The 24,636-nt window shown below is 44.0% G+C and overlaps 1 protein-coding gene across 1 annotated transcript in view; it reads right to left on the bottom strand.

Moving 5' to 3' along the window:
- Window positions 1–24,636, bottom strand: part of LOC142301523 (ADP-ribosylation factor-like protein 8B-A) — a 50,972-nt gene that overhangs the window by 5,700 nt on the left and 20,636 nt on the right. Inside the window, exons 4-5 of the mRNA XM_075342539.1 lie at window positions 19,024–19,117; window positions 172–239 (exon numbers count right to left, since the gene is read on the bottom strand). Of these exons, the coding sequence (XP_075198654.1) occupies window positions 172–239; window positions 19,024–19,117 (162 nt within the window). The remainder of the gene's footprint in view (window positions 1–171; window positions 240–19,023; window positions 19,118–24,636) is intronic.

Below are 24,636 nucleotides of genomic sequence, written 5' to 3'. Positions count from 1 at the left end.
GTGGTCAGTCGAGCATACATACTGGCCGTGGTGGCCAGTCGAGCATACAACCCTGTAATGGAGCAGTATTTAGTAACCTTTTAGTTTTTTTAAAAACGCAGGAGCTCCTCATTGCGCCCCCCTCTTTCATTTTTTCTCTTTGCACAATATTGACACTTAACATGAACTTACAGTTTTTCAATAAGTTGTTTCTCGTCCAGCGCACCAGCTAGGTCCCTCTTGTTTCCAAGAACCAAGACCTATTAGAAAGACAAAAAAAAATTAAAAAAAAAAAAATAAAAAAAAAAAACCACACATAAATGGAGTATAAATTGATGACTTGAAAGGGAAATTCAGCAGCATTTTAGCCTAAGAAAGCATCTTTCAAATCCAGAAATAGCTTTACATAGCCAGCTTGTTCCCCTATTACGGAGAATCAAGTGTTTGAATTGATATGCAAATGAGGCAGTAGCAGTAAATCCTCTGTCACTCCAGCTCTATTCCCTGCCCTGCACCGCCTGCTCCTACTTGACCAATAGCCTCTTTGCTGTTTGACTTCATACAAAAGAGCAGTTCGTTGCAGGAGGCGGTAGTTTGGGTGGGAAATAGAGGCGGAGTGATGGAGACTTCCAATCTATAATAGATCTGTGACCTCTTTTGCATATCAATTCAAACACCAATTTTTCAATAACAGGAAAGTACTGGCCATGTAAAAGGTATTGCTGGACTGGTCTTTGAAAAAGCTACAGAGGGGAAAAAGTATTTATAGTCATCCACCAATTGTGCAAGTTCTCCCACTTAAAGATAAGAGGCCTGTAATTGACATCATAGGTAGACCACAACTATGAGAGACCAAATGAGAAAAATCCAGAAAATCATCTTGTCTGATTTGGCAAGATTTTAATTTATGTATTTTTAAATTATGGTGGAAAATAAGTAGTTATTTAAAAACAAGCAAGATTTCTGGCTCTCACAGACCTGTAGCTTCTTCTTTAAGAGGCTCCTCTGTCCTCCACTCATTACCTGTAGTAATGGCACCTGTTTGAACTTCTTAGTATAAAAGACACCTGTCCACAACCTCAAACAGTCACACTCCAAACTCCACTATGGTGAAGACCAAAGAGCTGTTTAAGGGCACTAGAAACAAAATTTTAGCCCTGCACCAGGCTGGGAAGACTGAATCTGCAACAGGCAAGCAGGTTGGTGTGTTGAAATCAACTGTGGGAGCAATAATAAGAAAATGGAAGACCTACAAGAGCACTGATAGTATCCCTTGATCAGGGGCTTCACGCAAGATCTCACTTTGTGGGTCAAAATTATTACAAGAATGATCAAAAATCCCAGAACCACAAGGGGGTGACCTAGTGAATGACCTGCATAGAGCTGGGACCACTGTAACAAAGACTACCATCAGTAACATGCTACGCCACCAGGGACTCAGATCCTGCAGTGCCAGACGTGTTCCCCTGCTTAAGCCAGTACATGTCCGGGCCCATCTGAAGTTTGCTAGACAGCATTTAGATTATCCAGAAGAGTATTGGGAGAATGTCATATGGTCTCATGAAACCAAAGTAGAACTGTTTTGTAGAAACACAACTTGCAGTGTTTGGAGGAGGCAGAATGCTGTATGCATGCAAAGAACACCATACCTACTGTGAAGCATGGGGGTGAAAACATCATGCTTTGGGGCTGTTTCTCTGCAAAGGGACCAGGACGATCCGTGTACATGAATGAATGAATGGGGCCATGAACAGTGAGATTTTGAGTGCAAACCTCCTTGCATCAGCAAGGGTATTGAAGAAGAAACGTGGCTGGGTCTTTCAGCATAATCATAATCCCAAGCACACCGCCAGGGCAACGAAGGAGTGGCTTCATAAGAAGCATATTAAAAAGGTCCTGGAGTGGCCTAGCCAGTCTCCAGATCTCAACCCCATTGAAAACCTTTGGAGGGAGTTGAAAGCCCGTGTTGCCCAGCAACAGTCCCAAAACATCACTGCTCTAGAGATCTGCATGGAGGAATGGGCCAACATACCACCAACAGTGTGTGCCAACCTTGTGAAGACTTACAGAAAACATTTCACCTTTGTCATTACCAACAAAGGATATATAACAAAAATATTGAGATTAACGTTTCTTATTGACCAAATACTTATTTTCCACCATAATTTGCAAACAAAATCTTTCCAAATCAGACAAGGTTTTTCTGGATTTGTTTTCTCATTTTGTCTGTCATAGTTGTGGTCTACCTATGATGTCAATTACAGGCCTCATCTTTTTAAGTGGGAGAACTTGCACAACTTGTGGCTGACTAAATGCTGTTTTCCCCCCACTGTACATGTACATATTAGTTTGATGACACACTATGGTGACAGACTCCCTTTAATAAAATACAACACAAACAATACAGCTTTTGATTCACATTATGTTTGCAAAGTATCCATTCTACAAGTGTCTTAAAACACATGAAAGCCTTTAAAATCACAAAAAGCGAGAACACTTTATAGCCATTAGAGCTACAATCTAAAGTCCTGTAATGCAGTATTACTAAAATGAAAACTATTTCTGGCATAAAACAGAACATTGTTACTTCTGGTAATCCTCTGTGCAGTCTCCTCTATTTCAGAGGCAATATTAGGTATTACTTTACTCAATACAGAATGAACACCAAAAAAAAAAAAATTATAAACTTATTCATTAATAGCATTTAACCCCTTCCTACTTGCAACATGCTCAGGAGCCAAGTCCATAGTATACACAACAGATGTGTTGCACAGTCGGCATATGCATGTAACAGCTTGCAGAAGCAAAAGCATATTGGTATTGCAGCAGCTGTAAAAGTTGGATCTAGCAAAATATTAAAATTAGATAAAGCACCACTCCAGTATTTTTTTTTTACTTCAGCACTGGAGTGGTGCTTTTAACCTTAGGTCCCCGCACACAGTCTTATACTCAGCCTTTTCATTAATCGCTCTGATCTCACGGTGCCATCTTGTAACCTCAACGTCTGACTGTCCGGAAGTCAGAAGTTACGGTACAACCTCTCAATGCAAGTCATAGAAGGGAGAGTATAAGACTAAAAGCAGGTGACTTGGATATGAAAGCACCACTCCAGCGGTGAAAACCAAAACACACACACACACACACACACACACACACACACACACACACACACAGCTTTAACCTCTTTACGACACATGAAATGTGTCCACGACTGGATACGTCATGGCTCATGTCAGGGTAATCACCACTGGCTGCTGTAGTGAGCCGGATGCGAGTCCCGCACATGTCAGCTGATTTCAACAGCTGATATATGCAGCATCAGGCACGGGTGGATCAAAGATCCACCCATGTCTGTTAACCCCTTAGATTGCGCTGTCACAATCTGACCGCGCAATGTAAAATGCCCACAGTGGGGAACGCCACTGCCATCAAAGGTCCCGTGATGAGATCACGTGTTGGCAATGGTTGCCATGGTAGCACAGGGTCATGTGATTACTCCAGTAGCTATCATGACTCACTTACTCTTACTGCTAGCAGAGCAGCATTTCTGCAGATCAGAGCTCTGCAGCTGTGATCTACAGAAATGGACAAGAGATCAGACTACTGATCCTAATAGCCCCCTAGGTGGACTAGAAAAAAAACAAAAACACACACACACACACACACACTAAAAATGTTCAAATCACCCCCCAGTTGCCTCATTGAAAATTAAAGTGTTAAAAAAATAAATATACACATATTTGGTATCACCATGTTCAGATATGCCCAATCAAAAGTATAAAATCAATTATTCTGATTGGTAAATAGCGTAGCGGCAAAAAAAAAAAAAAAATTCCAAATGCCAAAATTACGGGGTTTTTTTTGGTAGCCACAAATTTTGCGCAAAATGCAATAACGGGCAATCAAAATGTAGCATCTGTGCAAAAACTATACCATTAAAAACAGCTCGAGACAAAAAAAAAAAAAAAAAAGCTGTCACTGAACCTCAGCGCTCAGAGCTACGGGTTTAGGAAAATGGTGCAAAAGTGCGCCACTTATTTTGGACAAACTTTGAAATTTTTTTAACCCCTTATATAAAAGTAAACCTATACAAGTTTGGTGTGTACAAACATGTACTGACCTGAGGCATTACACCAACAAATCAGTTTTACCATATAGTGAGCACCGTGAATAAAATATTCCTAAAACAATCGTGCAACCTTTATGAAACTTTTCCGTTCTTGGATTTTTCTCCCATTTTTCAGTATAGTATAAGGAAAAACTCATGGTTTCACTTAAAAAAGTACAACTCGTCCCGCAAAAAATAAGCCATCATATGGCAAAGATTGACAGAAAAATAAAATTAAAAAAAAAAAAAAAGTTACAGCTCTTTGAAGGGGAGCAAAAATAAAAAACAAAAATAAAAAAAAAAAAAAAAAAACAACATAAAAGAAAATTTGCCTGGGGGTGAAGGACACTCGTCACCAGATTTTCCCTTATAACCTACGGCCACCACTAGTAAGCTCTTAGGCCATGTGCCCACGGGACTCTATACCCAAAGATTTTGCCGCGAAGAACCTGAGGGTTTATCTTTAATTTCTAGATAAATCCGCAGGTTTTAGCAAGTACAGACACTCCCTATGTTCTGCTATGGGACATGGGGAGTGTTTGAGTCCATGCTGCAGTATGTGCGGCTGCGGAATATGCTGCGGCTGTCCCGCAGCCGCATGTAAATTATTCCTTGGGAAATACCTGCGGATGTCCCGCCTTTCCACTATGGAGATAGAGGCCGGGACTTCCGCAGGTAAGTCACACGAATGTCCGCAGGTTTACCGCAGATATTTCGCTGGAATCCTGTAGCAATGATTAGCTGCGGATTCCGGGGAGCTGCTGCGGGAAACCTGCGGACGTTCCTGCAGATATATCCGCAGATGCGAGCTCCCATGGGCACAGCCTTATAAACAGCATTGTAGAATCCTGGCCTGGGGTTTGGGTTTTTTTTTTAATGCGATACAGGTTGGTTTCAGATTATAGGGGGCAAATCTGGAGACAGGTTCCCTTCAACACATGCAGTTAACATACATAAAACGTTAGTGGAATGGAAAATGGAGATAGAAGGGGGGGGGGGTGTACAATTGAAATACTGGAAAGCCTTCTACACTGTGCTTTCGAAAGTAAGTGCACTGTGCCAGTGGGGAGCATGGCCAAGTTTGAAAGCAAATGATTACACCTTAAAGATTAGATATGTGATTGCATCAAGAGCAGGCGCATATACTTCCTTTTCCGATCTGAGGATAGTCCAAAACATGTCATCTTTATAGAGGCGTGCAATAGACTCCTAGTGTAAACACCCATCTAAATAAATGTGCCCCAGTGTTAACCCGCACACCAACATTACAGAAGATTGAGCACACATGAATAACCGTGAGAATAACAAACCTTTCATGAGTTCATCATTTATGCAAAAGCAACAGAAGCAGGTGTAACAAATATGGTTTAGACCCACGAGCAAAATGAAATCCCTGGAATTGAACCTGGCTGCTGTAAAGGCTACAATAACTGGTTTTGTTCTTTAGAAATCTGCCCGCGGCCGTGCACCACAACCTGTGACACAGGATAGTTTACTTTAACTTTCTATTCTAGCTCTCCAAGTTGGGTTTTGTTTTTTAATTTGCATAGAGTACAATACAAACAAAAAAAAAAAAAATTTAGAATCAGTAGCAGTGTAAAAATCTTTAAAAAAAAGGAACCAGTCACCAGATTTTTCTCTATTAAACAAAAAATATCCCCTTCTGCAGCTCCTGGGCTGCATTCTAGGAAGGTGCGCCTTGTTGCTGGCCCCCTTTTCAAAACAACTTCATAAAATATTACCTTTTCGTATGCCAATTAGTTTGGTTGGCCAGATAGGCGGGTTCTATTGCGCCTTCTGTCCCCCCTCCTGCCACAGTTCGCCATCCCCCAGTCTTGATTTGCATGGATGCGCAGGCATGAAATTATGGGCGGGTACTAGGATGATGATGGTGAGGTCATGCACAGCGCCGCCCATAATCTCGAGCCTGCACAAATACATCACCGGTGCACACAGGGAACATTTCTGCTCAGGCCCACGATAGTGGCCTCTGCTAACTGCGCGAGACTTCGGTATCAGCAAGGAAGGGCAACGGGGCCGTCGCCATCCATGCAAATCAAGACTGGGGGACTGGGGACAGAAGGCGAAATAGAGCACGCCCATCTGTTCAACCAAACTAATTGGCATACGAAAAGGTTTTAGTCACGGTACATGGTTTGATTAAGCAATTCCTTCAATTCAGCCACCTGTGTCCATTCACCTTAATTTAAGGTTACTTGAGGGTTCACTATATCTATAAGAAACGATTTTAGTTCAAGCAAATCGCTCAGTCATTAAATAAGTGCTGCCCCACCGAGTGGCTTGATCAACAATTGCCCCTTTCCCAGCACATCTCTTCAAGATGAAATACATTTTAGGGGTTCTGGCAGCAATAACCAACTTCCTCACTTTTCCAATCAGATTTCCAGCATGTCCGCCCAGTTTCACACATCCGGCTTTTCGCCGGTTTGGCGGATGTGGCACACGCCAGTACAGTACGATACAGTACAGTGGCAGCGACGCAACTTCCGGGTCACATGCTCCGGTCACATGAAAGCATGTGACAGTCGTTTGTTGCACTGCAACTGTACTGCATACACTGTCCTGGAGTGCGCCGCATCCGCCAAACCGGCGAAAAGACTGATGTGTGAAACCAGGATCCCTCTTGCAGACTCTCTCTTATTGCCAGCTGCAGCGTGTGCACAACACAGCGCATGTGATGAATATGAAAGTGTTTTGAAGCAGCTTCAACAAGATCATCTAATTCTAAAGTATCATTTTGCTGTTCTTCTGTTGTAATATCTGTTTGTTCCTCAGTTACATGAACAGCACTATGGCTCCATCTCACACATACTAAATCCTAAATTTTCTTCTAGCTGTTCATTAGGCCCTGTGCCCACTAGGCGTTTTTACCCGCGGATTTACCCACGGTTTTGCTGCGGAAATTTGAGAAATGTTTGAAATCTTTCTGCAGACATTTCCCAGCAAAATCTATGGGAAAAAAAAATAATAGCTGTGCGGACACAGCGTTTTTTTCCTCAAGAAAATGCTTTGTGAAGATTTTCTTGAGAAAATCTCTTGAGAAAATGTGACTTCTTTTCCGCAGTTACCTGCGGAATACCCCCGGTATTTCACTCCATTCACTGTAATGTAATCGCGAAATTCCGGGAGTATACCGCAGGTAGCAAATGATGTGCGGTATACCCCCGCTATAGCTGCGATTTACCTGCGGTAATGTTCATTGCTGCCTGCGGTTTTGCAGGAAGTGATGTCATTATGACAGAAGAAGAAGCGGAGCAGAGTAAACACAGACGTCACACTCCCTGGACGCCGCACAGAAACACTTCCATGTGACCTCCAGGTGCCCGTGCAGTCTGTGTCCCACTCCGGCCCCGTGGCTGCCTGCCCTGCAATGTCAGTGTCTGCCCGCAGTATCAGCAGCTTGTCACCCTGCAGCGCAGGCAGACACTGACACACAGCAGTGCGTGCAGCCGCGGGGATGACGAGCGCTGCTGTCAGGAGGGGAGAGGAGATCATTACCTGCTGTGACGATCTCCTGCCTCCTGACGTCACCGCTGTCACTGCCGTCTATGCCCGCGTCCCGAGACTGTCACTGGCGGTGACGTCACGGGCTCTCGCGATACTGCTGAGAACACGGCGGGCATAGAACGCAGTGACAGCGCTGATGGCAGGACTGCAGGAGATCGTCACAGCAGGTAATGATCTCATCTAACCTCCTGATGGCAGCGCTAGTCATCCCTGCAGTGACCTGGGCTGACCTATTGAGGTTAGCTCAGGTCACTGCATTACTCTTCCAGCCAATGGGGAACCTTCTGTTCTTAATTGACTGGGACAGTGACTATGGTATGGATCGCCGTGGGATCCCCCCCCCCTTATTGGGTTACGCCGGACCCGGATTTGATTGTTCTTGTCAATAAATTGGTGAAAGAGGGAATGTGGGCAGTGTTTTTTCAAATAAAACTTTTTTTGTTGTCTATTTTTTATTTCTTACTGACTGGGTTGGTGATGTCGGGTATCTGATAGACGCGTGACATCACTAACCCCAGGGCTTGATGCCAGGTGACATTACACATCTGGCATCAACCCCATATATTACCCCGTTTGCCACCGCAGCAGGGCAATGGGATGAGTTGGGGGCGAAGCGCCAGGATTGGCACATCTAATGGATGCGCCACTTCTGGGGCGGCTGCAGCCTGCTATTTTTAGGCTGGGGAGTGTCCAATAACAGTGGACCTCCCTAGTCTGAGATCAGACCCCAGCTGTCCGCTTTACCTTGGCTGGTGATCCAATTTGGGGGGGGACCCCACGTTTTTTGTTTTAAATTATTTATTTAATGTAAAATAACAGCGTGGGGTGCCCTCTGTTTTGGATTACCAGCCAAGGTGAAGCTGCCAGCTGTGGTCTACAGGCTGCAGCCATCTGCTTTACCCTAGCTGGCTACAAAAGATGGGGGGACCTCACGTCATTTTTTTTTTTTATTTATTTTTTGGCAAAATACAAGGCTAGGCACCCTTTAGTGCCACATGAAAGTCACTAAAGGGTGCCAGCTTAGAATATGCAGGTGGTGGGACATTATATAGGTCTCTCTCATCTATCCATCTTTCCCTCTATCCATTATCTGTCTATCGATTATCTATATTATTTATTGCAGTTCAGCATAAAAAAAAAAAAAAAGAAAAAAAAACAACAACAACAACACAGAGACCAACCTGCGGAAAAACTGCGGCAAAAACGCATGCGTTTTTCCCGCGGTTTTGGTGCGTTTTTTTTACCGCAGGTGCGGTAATCTTCAACTCCCAGAAGTTTCTCAAGAAATTTTCTTGAGAAAAATCACTTTTCTAGTGCGCACGTAGCCTTACTCTCATTCATCAGTTTAATTGTACTTATGTTTGAAGCATTATCCTTTACAATGGCAAGAACCTGTTCTTTTTTGAGTTTGTAATCTTGCAGAACTTTTTCCACTAAGGCCTGGAGAAACTGGCTGATGTGATGAGCTTTAGTATCTTTTACTGCCAGTGTCTTGCTAACAATTTCTTGTCAAACATATCGAACATTGATGGCAAAATATTTCAGTGAAATGCAGTGACTCTGGGCACCCAGCAAAGGCAATGGGTGAAAGATAGGACATTCAGACACAGCGTTTTGTGAGGATCCTCACATAGAATGAGCATGTCAGTTTGTGGTGGTTTTCTAATCTGCTTTTGCTATTGAAAGCATTATTTATGAGCTCAAAAACCTTTCAGGTGATGCGGTTTTTTAAAAAGCTGATCTGCTTTTGCTGCTGAAAAACATATCCTCAAAAAACGCAGCAAAAATGCTGTGTGAGAATGTAGCCTTAGATCAGGAATAGAACATTTCATAAGTTTCCCAAATTCCTATGAAAAAATATTCAGCACATTCTGCATTGCACTACTGTACCCAATTATTATTTATTTTAGGAATCGGAGCATTTTATATCAACTCCACCAAAATGAGCTCCGACTCAGACTTCACAGCTTTGTTGCCGAAGAAAAAAAAAGCAAAAAGCAGATCGACCACCAGAGCAAAGAGTTCACTCCTAAGAACCCAGTCAGCTCTCTACTGGCCATTGATTTCTATACATCAGTATCTGTTCACCTTCCTCCCGCTACCTGTTAGCTCTTGACCAGTTGCTCTCATCAGTCCTGCATAATCACAATCCCATGGCCACTACCATTTGCAGATCAGTTTAACACTAGAAGTCCCAGTAATTTCGAGCTCCCCCCATTCCAAAAATGAAGAAATGTTAAATGACCCCTCTCTGGGACTTCTAGTGTTAAATGACTGCTGACACGTTCCTAAGCCCTGTGCTTATTTGAAAGGTCCAGTCATCTCTATATGCAAGGGTAAACCTCAGAACAACCACTGTCAAACTGTTTATGTGTCACAGTACCGTATTTTCAGGGTATAAGAGGACCCCCAACTTTTCTAGTTAAAATTTAGAGTGGGATATACTAGAGTATAAGCTGACCCGAGTAATGTGCCCATTGTTTAGTAATGTCCCCTCCAACTGGTCCCCTTCATGTCCCTTATTAGGTCTTTCTTTACACAAAAAATATTTTCACCTCTCCTCCGTTCTGGCAGACTGCAGGCACATAGACGTCCTCAGTGATCTTGTCCGCTGCTGCAGGCTGCAGTCATGGCTTTACTGCAGATGAATGCTTTGCAGTACCGTAAAGCATTCAACTGTAGTAACGCGCCAACAGTAGCGGCCCCATGTATGGGATGCGATTATGGAAGAGTGCTTCTTGCGGACCGCAGGCACATAGACCCCTCCATGATAAAGTCCAATACACAGGGCCGCCACTGCTGTCATGGCTTTACTGCAGTTGAATGGTTTACGCTGCCACCGCCGTATAAGACGACCCCTGACTTTTGAGAAGATTTTCAGGGGTGAAAAAGTTGTCTTATACGCCGGAAAATACAGTAGCATAAGCTCAGCAATAGGACAAAACTACTTAACCAGAACTCTCACTCTAGGAGTGCCCTCGCCCAGCAATAAAGGAAGTGAGAGACTGGAGAGCTGTGTGGGCCCAAGACACAGCTTGAGACTAACCCTTAAAAAGATTTCCAACCAAGAGAACTTAACAGCTAAGAAAGGTTTAATCATAGGTAGTTCAGCACCAGGAGTGGTATGGACTTTTGATTTCCTGCAGGCAATCACTGGCACAATGCCTGCATCTAGAGAGCAGGAAGCAGAGACTGGAGGGGCCCAGGGAGTGTCAGAACTTGACAGTTGAAGGATGGATAAGAAAAGTACATTTTTGTCAGTTTATAGCCTTCTACGCAGTTTACAAAGTATTTTTCTATGGCTGACGAATGCTATTAAAACACATTATACATTTTTAGACAATCAATACCTTTCCGGAAACAGGAAGAAACCCTCCTATTACCAATAGTCAAGTTGTCATTCTGAATTCTTCATATAATCATTTTGCATTCAGTCAGTTCAAAGTTATTAAAAAGGGACTATCAGCACAGAATTATGGCTGACACCAAGTACAGGATCTTGGTGCACCCTTGGCATGGCAAAACATTTAAAAGCACATTCGCCTGGCTTCCTCTCTCTCCATCTCACCATGCTCTCTGAAGCCAGAGCTCTCAATTAAAGGGGAGAATGGGGGAGATACAAGTGCATCTCAATAAATTAGAATATCACAACGTTAATAATAATTCAATACAAAAAGAGAAATGCATATATTATATAGAGTCATTACAAATAGAGTGATCTATTTCAAGTGTTTATTTCTGTTAATGTTGATGATCATGGCTTACAGCCAATGAAAACCCAAACGTCATCTCAGAAAATTAGAATAATTAACACAACACCTGCAAAGGCTTCCTAAGCGTTCAAAATGGTCCCTTAGTCTGGTTCTGTAGGCTGCTGAATCATGTGGAAGACTGCTGACTTGACAGATGTCTAAAAAGGCAGTCATTGACACATTCCCCAAGGTGGGTAAGCCACAAAAGGTCATTGCTAAAGAAGCTGGATGTTCACAGAGTGCTGTATCCAAGCATATTAATGGAAGGTTGAGTGGAAGGAAAAAAGTGTGGTAGAAAAAGGTGCACCAGCAACCGGGATATCCGCAGCCTTCATAGGATTGTTAATCAAAGCCTATTAAAAAATTTGGATGAGGTTCACAAGGAGTGGACTGCTTCTGGAGTCAGTGCTTCAAGAGCCACCACACACAGACATATCCAGGACATGGGCTACAACTGTCGCATTCCTGGTGTCAAAACAAGAATGCCACGGAGACACCATCACGTTTCTCAACGGTGACAAGAAACTAGCCAGGTCTTTCACCGGGAAGGAACAACCACGGGAAGGGCAGTCTCCAGTCAAGGAAACCACTCCCACTAGCCAGTTTCCTACTCCACACTGATGAGGGGCAAATACCCCAAAACAGCTGTCTGTGGATGGATACCATGTTTTGGTATAGGCGGTTTCCTTGACTGGAGACTGCCCTTCCCGCGGTTGTTCCTTCCCGGTGAAAGACCTGAGTAGTTTCTTGCCAGCGTTGAGAAACAGGTGATGGTGTCTCTGCGGCATTCTTGTTTTGCATATTTTCCCAGGGGGCCTTGTTCTAGTGTCACTGCGTTGAGAAACACGTGATGGTGTCTCCGCAGTGTTGAATGTTGATCTCCCAGAGGTCAACCATCTGTATCTATGTGACATTCCTTGTGTCAAGCTGCTCATGACCAACAGATGCCAGAAGAGTCTTACCTGCGCCAAGGAGAAAAATAACTGCGCTGTTGCTCAGTGATCCAACGTGTTGTTTTCAGATGAAAGTAAATTTTGCATTTCATTTGGAAATGAAGATCCTAAAGTCTGGAGGAAGAGTGTCTAGTGTGAAGTTTCCACAATCCGTGATGGTTAGGAGAGCCATGTCATCTGCTGGTGTAGATTTACTGTGTTTTATCAAGACCAAAGTCAGCGCCGTCGTCTACCAGGACATTTTAGAGCACTTCATGCTCCCCTCTGCCAACAAGCTTTTTAGCGATGGAAATTTAATTTCACAGTAGGACTTGGCACCTTTCCACACTGCCAAAAGTACCAATACCTGGTTTACTAACAACAGCATCACTGTATTTGATTGGCGACAAAACGTGAATGACCTAAACCCCACAGAGAATATATGGTGTATTGTCAAGAGGAAGATGAGAGACACCAGACCCAACAATGCAGATGAGCTGAAGGCTGCCATCAAAGCAACCTGGGCTTCCAGAACACCTCAGCAGTGCCACAGGCTGATGGCCTCCATGCCACGTCGCATTGATGCAGTTATTCATGCAAAAGGAGCCCCGACCAACTATTGAGTGCATTTACTGTACAGACTTTTCAGTAGGCCAATATTTTGGAATTTAAAATAATTTTTTCCAGTTGCTCCTATATAAAGAGTCTAATTTTCTGAGATAATGACTTTTGGGTTATCATTGGCTGTAAGCCATAATCATCAATATTAATAGAAATAAACACTTGAAATAGATCCCTCTGTGTGTAATGACTATATAATATATGCATTTCCCTTTTTGTATTGAATTACTAAAATAAATTAACTTTTTGATGATATTCTAATTTATTGAGATGCACCTGTGTGGAAAAGTAGCAGGTGGGAAGATGCACTCAAATGTTTGGTCACACCAAGGGTGCACCTAGTGAGTGAGCGTCTGTACTTTGTTTGAAAAATCATTCTTTGCTGACCGAGTCCCTTTAAACCCTTCCCAAGCAGGGGATTTTCCATTTATTTTGCGCTTTTGTTTTTTTTCTTCACCTTATTTCAAGAGCCATAGGCTAGTTTTTCTGAGAGTCGAGTATTACTTTTGAATGAACCATTAAATTTTCTTTTTTTTTTTTTTTTTCTTTCCAGTAAATCAAAAGTTTTTTTTGAGGGGGTTTTATTGACAGCATTCATATTAACGTGAAAATGACCTGTAAATAGGAAAATCCACAATTCTGGCATTTTTATGGGGTTTTTTTTCCCCCTCCACAATATTGATGTATAGAACAAAAAAAAAAAAAAAAAAAATTAGTCTCCTATAAAATGCCAGAAGAAGCCCAGCTTACACAGGAGTACCATCGTGACAGGCACGGTGGTCTTCAGCAGATCCCTAGCTGTCATGGCGGTTAGACATGGCAGTTAGAATGGTGTCCCCCTCTGCAGCTGTTAGAGGCAGATGATGGCTGAATCACACATCACTCACCTGCCAGGAAAGATGCGGGCTCGCCTTGTATGCCAGCATCAAAGTCATAAAGCCGGCATATGATTCACCAGTACATGTCAGCAAGGAATTAAAGGGAACTCGATAGCAAGATTTAACCCTATTAACCAATGCTCCTCAAGTAACTCCAATACAAAAGGGAAATTTGCTTGTATAAACAAAATCAGTATTTTAAATCATTTGTTCCTGTTTATGCTAATTAGTTTGACTAGTTGTACTGGCGTGTACTTCTGCAGCCCAGCGCGCTGATATCATGCCTATAGAGGGCCAGTTATGGGTTCTGTAGTGCCCCGGCATCCTTCCAGCATACTATACCACACTAATCCCTGGTGACCGCTGTGATCTCAAGTATGCACAGTGATCTGGCTATGTGCCATAACCCTGGCGTCCCACACCCGAAGTCTGACTGGCCACTACTTAATAGCTCAGTGCGATACTCAGCCCTTTCTATTCTGTGAACTTCTCCCTGTGTAACACTACATGCCAGCTCAGTGCTATATGCTAGTGCAGTGGCAGACAGGTAAAAGATCACAGTACAGACTGAATCCCAGCTCTTTTCATGTCAGATGTGCTGTGACGTTACAAATTGCGCTGAACTGGCACATAGGCAGAAGTTCACTATGAGCCACTACCTCCCGACTCAGCACGGCCAACCAGACTTTGGGTGTGCAGTGTGACACCAGGGTAATGGCACATAGGGGGATCACTGTGCACATCTGAGGTCACATTGACTGCAGGAGATATATAAGAAATAGTATGCAGGAAGGAAAGCGAGGGGCACTGCAAAGACTATAGGGGTGTGATATCAGCTGGCTGGGCTGCTCTGCAGAAGTACATGCCACTATGACTAGTCAAACTAAATAGCACATGCAGGAAAAAAGATTAAAATGCTGATCTTCTATTTCTGCAAGTGACTTTCCCTTAACATTGGGGTTGCTTGAAATGAGCATTTAATGACAAAAGCAGTGCTGTAATTAGTTAATAGGGGTAAACCCTGTTGTAGGGTTACCTTTAAACAAGTCGGGTGACTGATTGCTTTCTGTAGTTTGACAAAACACTGATTTATCTGCTGCAGCTCTGCTAGTCTTCTCATTGACGATTTCTAGCTGTGTAATCGATAGTAATGAGCTCCTCTAAATGACAGACTGGAGCCGCTCACTGGCTGCTTCACATTTCTATAGCACTAACCTTCATCATTGTAGCTATATTAGTAATACTCCGTTCACACACAGTTCGGTATAATAAGCATGCTCATCAGTAAAGAAAAACAGTCTTTCAACATAGCCATCAACAAGAATAGAACACTGGGCACTGCTTACCGCTACAGAACCCCCAGGTCTCCAGCCTGTCATTTGGAGCAAGCTTCTACCCATTTTGCTTGCATGAGCACCGCGATTGTCTAGTACCTCCAGGAGTAGCGCAGGACCGGAAGTTCACGGACATTTGGGAGAGTGTGTCACATTGTCAGAGCTCAGCAGCAGGAGACCCGAGGGTTCTATAGCGGTAAGCAGTGCCTGGTGGTCTATTCTTGTTGATTACAAAGTAATGAGCTCAGACTACCTCTACCCACCACTAATCCGCAGTATTCTGCCTATGCACAGGTCAGCAATTAAACCAGCTGACAGATTACATTTAAAATTTGCGATTTTTTTGCTTCTCAAACCAATTTAGAATGCCATTAATCAGCTGTAGTGGATTTTGTGTGTGAAATAAAAAAACAAAAATCTGCGCAAAAATATATTATATAGTATAATTAAAATGAATTTGTTTTCCAAAATCCACTAGCAAGGTTCAACGGTACCACTCACTTGGAATATGTTTGTCCCACCCAAACTTGACAAAAAGTTAAAAAAATAAATAAATTAATAAAATTACTATTAATCTTTACAGAAAAAAAAAAAAAATACACACACACACACACACACACACGATATATCTATATATCTAGAGATCTCATTGCAAATGTCAGTAGTTAGCAATCTGTTTTCTGTGGAGAATCGGCCACCTCTTTGGATTTACAGCGGCCGCTGGGAGTCTCCATTCCATATATTTGGGTGTGTCCCAGAAGTGGAATTAGCATTGATCAGCCATTTATGGCACATCTGACTGATAGATATGCCATTAACATCTAAGGGTACCTTCACACTTAGCGATGCAGCAGCGATCCGACCAGCAATCTGACCTGGTCAGGATCGCTGCTGCATCGCTACATGGTCGCTGGTGAGCTGTCAAACAGGCAGATCTCACCAGCGACCAGTGAACAGCCCCCAGCCAGCAGCGACGTGCAAGCGACGCTGCGCTTGCACGGAGCCGCCGTCTGGAAGCTGCGGAGACTGGTAACTAAGGTAAACATCGGGTATGGTTACCCGATGTTTACATTAGTTACCAGCGCACACCGCTTAGCTGTGTGTGCAGGGAGCAGGGAGCCGCGCACACTGAGCGCTGGCTCCTTGCTCTCCTAGCTACAGTACACATCGGGTTAATTAACCCGATGTGTAATGCAGCTACATGTGCAGAGAGCAGGGAGCCGCGCACACTGCTTAGCGCTGGCTCCTTGCTCTCCTAGCTACAGTACACATTGGGTTAATTAACCCGATGTGTACAGCAGCTACATGTGCAGAGAGCCGGAGCCGGCAGCACAGGCAGCGTGAGAGCTGCAGAGGCTGGTACCTAAGGTAAATATCGGGTAACCACCTTGGTTACCCGATGTTTATCTTGGTTACAAGCTTACCTCAGCTGTCAGACGCCGGCTCCTGCTCCCTGCTCGCTTCATTTGTCGCGCTCTCGCTGTCACACACAGCGATCTGTGTGTCACAGTGGGAGAGCGCCTTTGAAGAAAACGAACCAGGGCTGTGTGTAACGAGCAGCGATCTCGCAGCAGGGGCCAGATCGCTGCTCATTGTCACACACAGCGAGATCACTAATGAGGTCACTGCTGCGTCACAAAAAGCGTGACTCAGCAGCGATCTCGGCAGTGAGCTCGCTGTGTGTGAAGCACCCCTAAGGCTAAATTCACATGTCCAGTAATCATTTATTAGAAAAGATCCAGTAGCAATCTGTTGGCAAAAACAAAAAAAATAATTGTACAGGCAGCTTTTTTATCCATTGTTAAAAAAGCAGATGGATCTGTGTGTTTTTGTTTAAACATTGAAGTCTATGGAAAACAGATCCGTTAAAGAGCCATCTGTTTCTTCCATTTAAAAATGATCCAGTAAGGGGAGGAGGAGGGGGGGGGTAACAAAAAACAAACAAAAAAAACATCCTTTTCAAATGAAACAAAAATGGATGACTAATTGACATTTCAATTTCCAATAGTCTTCAGCTAAAATAGTTTTTTGGTTTTTTTTTATATAAAAGAAAGCGGGACACAAAAAAAGCTTTGTCTGCACAACCTTTTGGGAAACAGTTTGCTGCCGAATCCATTGTAACGGATGATTACTGGACATGTGAGCATCACGTTAGATGAGAATAGCTCTTCAGGTAAGTTCCTAAGCTGTGAATGTTATTACAGAATGCCTAAAAACACCACCATTCAGATCAATGGAACTCTGTAGTGGCAAATTACTGTGAAGAGGATGAAGCCTAGCTCTGATCTTCTAAGCTTTGGAGCAGATCATAGCACTGTGCCCCAAAGTGAACACCCTCTTCATGGAAAGTGGAATACCCGACATGCCAGTGCAGAAAGAATTAGAGGCCATGCAAATTGCCTCTCCAGAGAGGAAGAGAACTTGAACTCTAGTGCCCCCTACTGGAAATAGCAATAAAAAAAGTCAATATCGCCTCTAATGAGCTACATGACTTAGGATAAAAGCCAAATCAAAAATCAAGGTTTGAACCTCATTTTAAAGCCAGAGAGATTGGATTTAGGTGTACGAGATGCTTTTGATTGGTGTCTTGAGGAGAATGACATGCCGGATGATAAAAAAGAAAAAAAAACCCAAAGCCCTGAATTGCAATATTTCAGTCACTTGTGGCCTTTATGAAGGAAAGAGGCAACAACCACAAAGCACGTATATAGTGAGAAGTTCTAGCTATTAATACACCAGTGGTAAAGAAGGGCTTCAGCTTTTCCTTCTAGCCCATCCCCATTGCAACTGTCCACCTAACTAATGAAAACCAGTGGTTGAGACCAATGTAAAGCAGTGTAAATACATTTTGCAGGCTCTGGTTCTTTTTCCATGTGGATGATGGGTCATCTGAATAGAACACAAGACAGGGCTAGGTGTATAGGAACTGAAGAGAGGTGTCAGTGGCTTGCCTGCATTGTTTATCTATGAGACAGAGCGGTTCTACAAGTTGTTTTTTGATAATGATGGGATTTGTCATGAGAACAGAATCTGATCCAGCCTGACACTGATTTTAGAATTGACATCACACATTCAAGTCTATGGGTGTACCGTTTGCTATAATGTAATGGATAGGAGAAGCTTTGCAATTTCTTTTTCCCCCATATGAGAAAAATCACTGATGAATCTCAAATTTTAAAAACCAATAGACTGACCAAATGCTGATAGAAATAATCCACACCCACTTTCCCATGTCCCCAAAAAAGCCACAAGAATATAATGAATAGCTGAATGTTGCCTACAAGTGTTTTCCAAAGTTGCACGTTATCCCCATAGAGATAGCTGGCTGACTGATGGACCACTAGGACATCCAGCAATCCCTAAAATGGGTCTCTACAAAACCCAGTCTTGTACGGAGCTCAGCACCATTCATTATAAACAAGCCTATCAGAAACAGCAGAGCACTTTACTCTCTTTCTCCAGCAGTCCCGTAGAAAATGAATGGGAAGAGGCAAAATGTGCAACTCCGCTTCATACAAGGATGAGCTCTGCAGAACTCCGTTCTCGGGATCAGTAATGGGTCACATGAGTCTGACCACTCAGATCAGGAAGTTATCCCCTACCCTATAAAACACAACTTAACCTGTGATTTTAGGGAAAACCTCTCGTGCCTAACAAGACATCCACATGCTGTGTATGAACGATATACTGTTATCGAAAAACTACCTTATGGTCCCGATATGCTGCATTTTGGGGTTTTTTAATCTGCACCAAAAACAGCCATTTTTCCTACATTGGCAGTGCAGGAAAAATGGTCTTATAGCCACACACACACAGATATAGATATAGATACACACACGTACGTACACACACATACACAGACCATTATGTGTAATGTACACAAACACCTACCGGGATGCCATGTAGCTGAGGCTTGTCAAGCAGGTTGTGCAATTCATATTTTGAGGCTTCCACTTTATCCAAGTCTGCTGCATCTACCATGTACCTAAAGAGGAGAGGAAGGGAAAAGTTAAGTTTACATTTTTTGAATACCTCATTTGTAGTTTTGGACAGGATCATTACCAAGTTGGTTAATTAATTATTGACGGGGCCAATCGTGGCCCTTTTCACACATGACACATTTGAAAAAAAATTGGAGTTTGGTGGCAATGTAGTAACAACGCTGGAAAGTACAGAATATACTCGAGTAAGAGAGTTTTTCAGCCCATTTTATTTAAGCTGAAAATGCCCCCCTCTGCTTCTACTTGAGTCAGGGTCCCCCCAAAAAAAAAAAAAAAAAATATATAATACATACATACATACATACATACATACATACATACATTCTCATTTTCTCACCTGTCCTCTATTCCCACGGTGACCTCAGCTGTTTCTTGTAGACCGCAAGGGACATAGACCCCTCCGTGATAGCGTCTGATGCACAGAGCTGCAGGATGCAGTCATGTCTTTCCTGCAGTTAAATGCTTTACAGCGGCGACGGTCAGCAAAGCATTCAACTGCTGTAAAGCGCTGAGAGCAGCGGTGGCCCCGTACGCACCACTGCATCCGTAAAGCATTCAACTGCTTTAACTCCACGATGACAGTCTGTAGTAACAGCTCCATGCACGGGACATGATCATCAAGGGGTGCCTCTTGCAGACCACAGGCACAAAGACCCCTCCGTGATCACGTCCTGTACACGGGGCCGCCGCTGCTGCTGTCATGGCTTTACTGCAGTTGAATGCTTTACTGCACAGCTGCTGCCGTAAAGCATTCACCGGCAGTAAAGCCACAATGACAGCCTGCAGCACCGTGCATTGGACGTGATCATGGAGAGGTCTACAAGAAGCATCTGAGGTCACCGTGGGAATTAAAGGACAGGTGAGAATAATTTTTATTTCATAATAGAGGACAAGAAGGGGACCGATATGAGGACATTACTGTGGGGCACATTACTAGAGGGTCCAAGGAAGGGGCACAAGGATGGCCACATTACAATAAGGGGAGGGGGCACAAGGACAGGGCACATTACTACGAGAGGGGGGTGGGGGGGACACAAGGATGGACACAGTACAATTTATTGGGATCTATTTTTATTTTTGAAACTTCCCAGTAGCTGCTGCATTTCCCTCCGTAGGCGCTTATACTGGAGTCAAGACGGTTTCACAGTTTTCTGTGGTAGAAGTCAGGGCCTCTACTTATACTCGGGTCGGCTTATACTCGAGTACATACGGTATCTACGTATCCCAGTGAGTCGAATAAGGTTTTTCATAGGACACTATGCTTTAAGTTAGAAGTTTAGGTCTATATTTTCATAAAAAAAAAAAAAGAAAAACATGTCAGAAATCTGACAAAGATCTTCCCAAATAAGGAAGCTTTAAAATGACGACTAGAGATAAGCGACCAAACAGACTTTTTTTTTTTGTAACAAAAAAAACAAAAACACATTCAATTGCTTTATGTACAGACCAAAAGTTTGGACACACCTTCTCATTCAAAGCGTTTTCTTTATTTTCATGACTCTGAAAATTGTAGATTCACATTGAAGGCATCAAAACTATGAAGTAACACATGTGGAATGAAATAATTAACAAAAAAGTGTGAAACAACTGAAAATATCTCATATTCTAGGTTCTTCAAAAGTAGCCACCATTTGCTTTGATTACTGCTTTGCACACGCTTGGCATTCTCTTGATGAGCTTCAAGAGGTAGTCACCAGAAATGGATTTCACTTCACAGGTGTGTCCTGTCAGGTTTAATAAGTGGAATTTCTTGCCTTATGAATGGGGTTGGGACCATCAGTTGTGTTGTGCAGAAGTCTGGTGGATACACAGCTGATAGTCCTACTGACTAGACTGTTAGAATTTGTATTATGGCAAGAAAAAAGCAGCTAAGTAAAGAAAAACGAGTGGCCTTCATTACTTTAAGAAACGAAGGTCAGTCAGCCCGAAAAATTGGGGACATTTTCAAAGTTTTCCCAAGTGCAATGGCAAAAACCATCAAACGCTACAAAGAAACTGGCTCACATGAGGACCGCCCCAGGAAAGGAAGGCCAAGAGTCACCTCTGCTGCGGAGGATAAGTTTATTCGAGTCACCAGCCTCAGAAATCGCAGGTTAACAGCAGCTCAGATTAGAAACCAGGTCAATACCACACAGAGTTCTAGCAGCAGACATCTCTAGAACAATTGTTAAGAGGAGACTTTGTGCAGCAGGTCTTCATGGTAAAATACATCTTAGAAAACCACTGCTAAGGACAGGTAACAAACAGAAGAGACTTGTTTGGGCTAAAGAACACAAGGAATGGACATTAGACCAGTGGAAATCTGTGCTTTGGTTTGAGGAGTCCAAATTTGAGATCTTTGGATCCAACCACCGTGTCTTTGTGCGACGCAGAAAAGGTGAACGGACTCTACATGCCTGGTTCCCACCATGAAGCATGGAGGAGAAAGTGTGATGGTGCTTTGCTGGTGACACTGTTGGGGATTTATTCAAAATTGAAGGCATACTGAACCAGCATGGCTACCACAGCATCTTGCTGAAGAAGGCTATTCCATCCGGTTTACGTTTAGTTGGACAATCATTTATTTTTCAACAGGACAATGACCCCAAACACACCTCCAGGCTGTGTAAGGGCTATGTGACTAAGAAGGAGAGTGATGGGGTGCTACGCCAGATGACCTGACCTCCACAGTCACCAGACCTGAACCCAATCGAGATGGTTTGGGGTGAGCTGGACCGCAGAGTGAAGGCAAAAGGGACCAACAAGTGCTAAGCATCTCTGGGAACTCCTTCAAGACTGTTGGAAGACCATTTCTGGAGACTACCTCTTGAAGCTAAATCAAGAGAATGCCAAGAGTGTGCAAAGTAGTAATGAAAGCAAAAGATGGCTACTTTGAAGAACCTAGAATATAACACATTTTCAGTTGACACATTTTTGTTAAGTATTTCATGCCACATGTGTCAATGCATACTTTTGATGCTTTCAATATGAATCTACAATTTTCAGAGTCATGAAAATAAAGAAAACTCTGAATGAGAAGGTGTGTCCAAACTTATGGTCTGTACGGTATGCAAACCACCTGCATGAGCATCACTGTGCTCGGGTATGCTCGATGCTCAGCCCAGTGCAAGCCGCTTGCAGTGTTTGAACGACTCGCACTGGGGTAGCAACAGCGTGATCAGATGTAGCGTGTATTAAAAAAAAAAAAAAAAAAAAAAAGGGAACCTACCCTTTTGAAAATGTTCAGGCTAACAGGAGAAAAAAAATATCACACAAATACTATAAAGATAATAATAATAATAATAATAATAATAATAATAATAATAATAAATAAAATTAAAAAAAAGCGTGCATTGCATATGTACCAACTAATGCTCATTTTTATTTTTCTCTAATTTTCTGTACTCCGTATAATTTGGAGCATGGTCTCTCCCTCTGGGCTAGGCATTTCATTTTCATAGCTTCCCATGGACAGGGTGCTGCAGCTGGAGCACCTTCCTTCTGATTCACATTGGAGGTCACTGATGCTAGCTAAGGGTATAATACTAGAATAGGGCCGTCCTGACTGGGTACACCTTGTCACGATGGGACGGCTTTCACACTTTTTGATCAGTGTTAACCAGGTACTCCATTTAATTAACTAGTACTAATACTATTTACAGGGTATATGCTCATTTTGTGTTCTTCTCTTGTGTTTTGACTGTGAAGTGGCCAAAGTGTGAATGTGCACCAATTGCACGTATACCAACTTATGCTCAGGCTTCCAAAAAAAAACAACAAGTGTGGCACATTATGTCTAGTCATACACACTACTGCTTGTGCACATGGCAGGGTGGCAGGGCTCAGATGGGATTGACTTTTGAAATCAAGATATAGCCTGGATAGGCTGTGAGCCCCTACGGTGCTACAGCAGTTGAACGCCCACAAGTGACCACTCCTGCAGCCGTTCGCCGTTCCCCTGTGTTGATTTACATCGATGAGGTCGCCGCCTTCATGTTACGCAAGGCTCCTGAAGTCTTGCGCATGCCCAGGGGCACTATCGCGGGACTGAGCGCTATTCAAATCGCGAGCGCCGGTGAAGTAATTGCGCAGGCGCGAGATTATGGGCGGCGCTGTGAATGTCATCACCAGCGTCATCCAAGTACCCGCCCATAATCTCATGCCCGCGCTTTTCCCTCTGCCTCCACCGTTATGCCCTAGCGCTGGCCATATCTTCCACGTTACCTATTACCGCGGGCATGAGATTATGTGCGGGTACTTGGAGGACACTGGTGATTATATTCACAGTGCCGCCCATAATCTCGCGCCTGCGCAATTACATCACCAGCACTCGCGAATTGAACAGCGCTCAGTCCCGCGATAGTGCCACTGGGCATGCTCGAGACTTCAGGAGCCTTGCGTAACATGAGGGCGGCGGCCTCATCAATGTAAATCAACACAGGGGGATGGCGAACAGCGGCAGGAGGGGGAATAACGGAAGAAATACAGCCCGCCCCCGTGGCTAGCAAACCTCATTACCATAGTAAAAGGTAAGATTTTATAAAAAGTGTTTATTTAGGTCTGAAAAGGGGGCCAGTAGCAAGATGAACCTTTCTAGAATGCAGCCCAGGAGCTGCAGAAGGGGATTCTTCTAGTTTCATAGCGAAAATTCAGGTGACAGGTTCCCTTTAACACAGGGGTGGGGAACCTCCGGCCCGCGGGCCGCATTCGGCCCGCCAAGACCTTTTATGCGGCAGATTCCCGGGGGTGGCAGTGCTCCGGCCACTGCCGTGATCTTATCGGGCGCCGGCCCTTTAAGGCTTCACAGGCGCTGCTAGCGCGCACCAATGAGCTCTTTCCCTGGCAGGTGCCAGCATGCTCAGAACAGACTTTGTGGGCGGGTTTAGTCCCACAGCAGCTTCATCGGTTCCTGCATTGTGCCACCCGCTCTACACCCCTTCTCCCGTGCCTTGATCAGTGCTGTCGCTCCCTGCCCCTTCTCCGATGCAGCTCCACGTCCTGTGTGCCGCCCGCTTTCTGCCCCTTCTCCGGTGCAGCTCCACGTGCTGTCCGCTCTCTGCCCCTTCTCCGGTGCAGCGTGCCCCCTGCAGTGCTGTGTGCAGACTCCCCAGCGATGTGGACCCCAAGTGCAGTGTACCCCCTAGTGAAGTCTGTGCTCTGCAAGTCTCTGTGCCCCCCCCTTAGTGATGTCTCTGTGCCCCCCCCCCTTAGTGATGTCTGTGTGCCCCCCCTCCCTTAGTGATGTCCGTGCCCACCTAGTGCTCTCTGTGCCGCCCTAGTGATGTGTGTGCCCCACAGCAATGCTTATGCCTCCCTGTGACCTAGTAATGTGTATGCCCCAACCCCTCCTGTGATATATACATCACACACTGAGGCATATACCTCACAGGAGGGGCTGGGGGCATATACCTCACAGGAGGGGCTGGGGGCATATACCTCACAGGAGGGGCTGGGGGCATATACCTCACAGGAGGGGCTGGGGGCATATACCTCACAGGAGGGACTGGGGGCATATACCTCACAG

This window comes from Anomaloglossus baeobatrachus, chromosome 4 (genome assembly GCF_048569485.1).
Source record: "Anomaloglossus baeobatrachus isolate aAnoBae1 chromosome 4, aAnoBae1.hap1, whole genome shotgun sequence".
Lineage (NCBI taxonomy): Eukaryota > Metazoa > Chordata > Amphibia > Anura > Aromobatidae > Anomaloglossus > Anomaloglossus baeobatrachus.
Note: the sequence above shows the minus strand (reverse complement) of the source record. Positions and strands in the feature narration are given on the sequence as shown.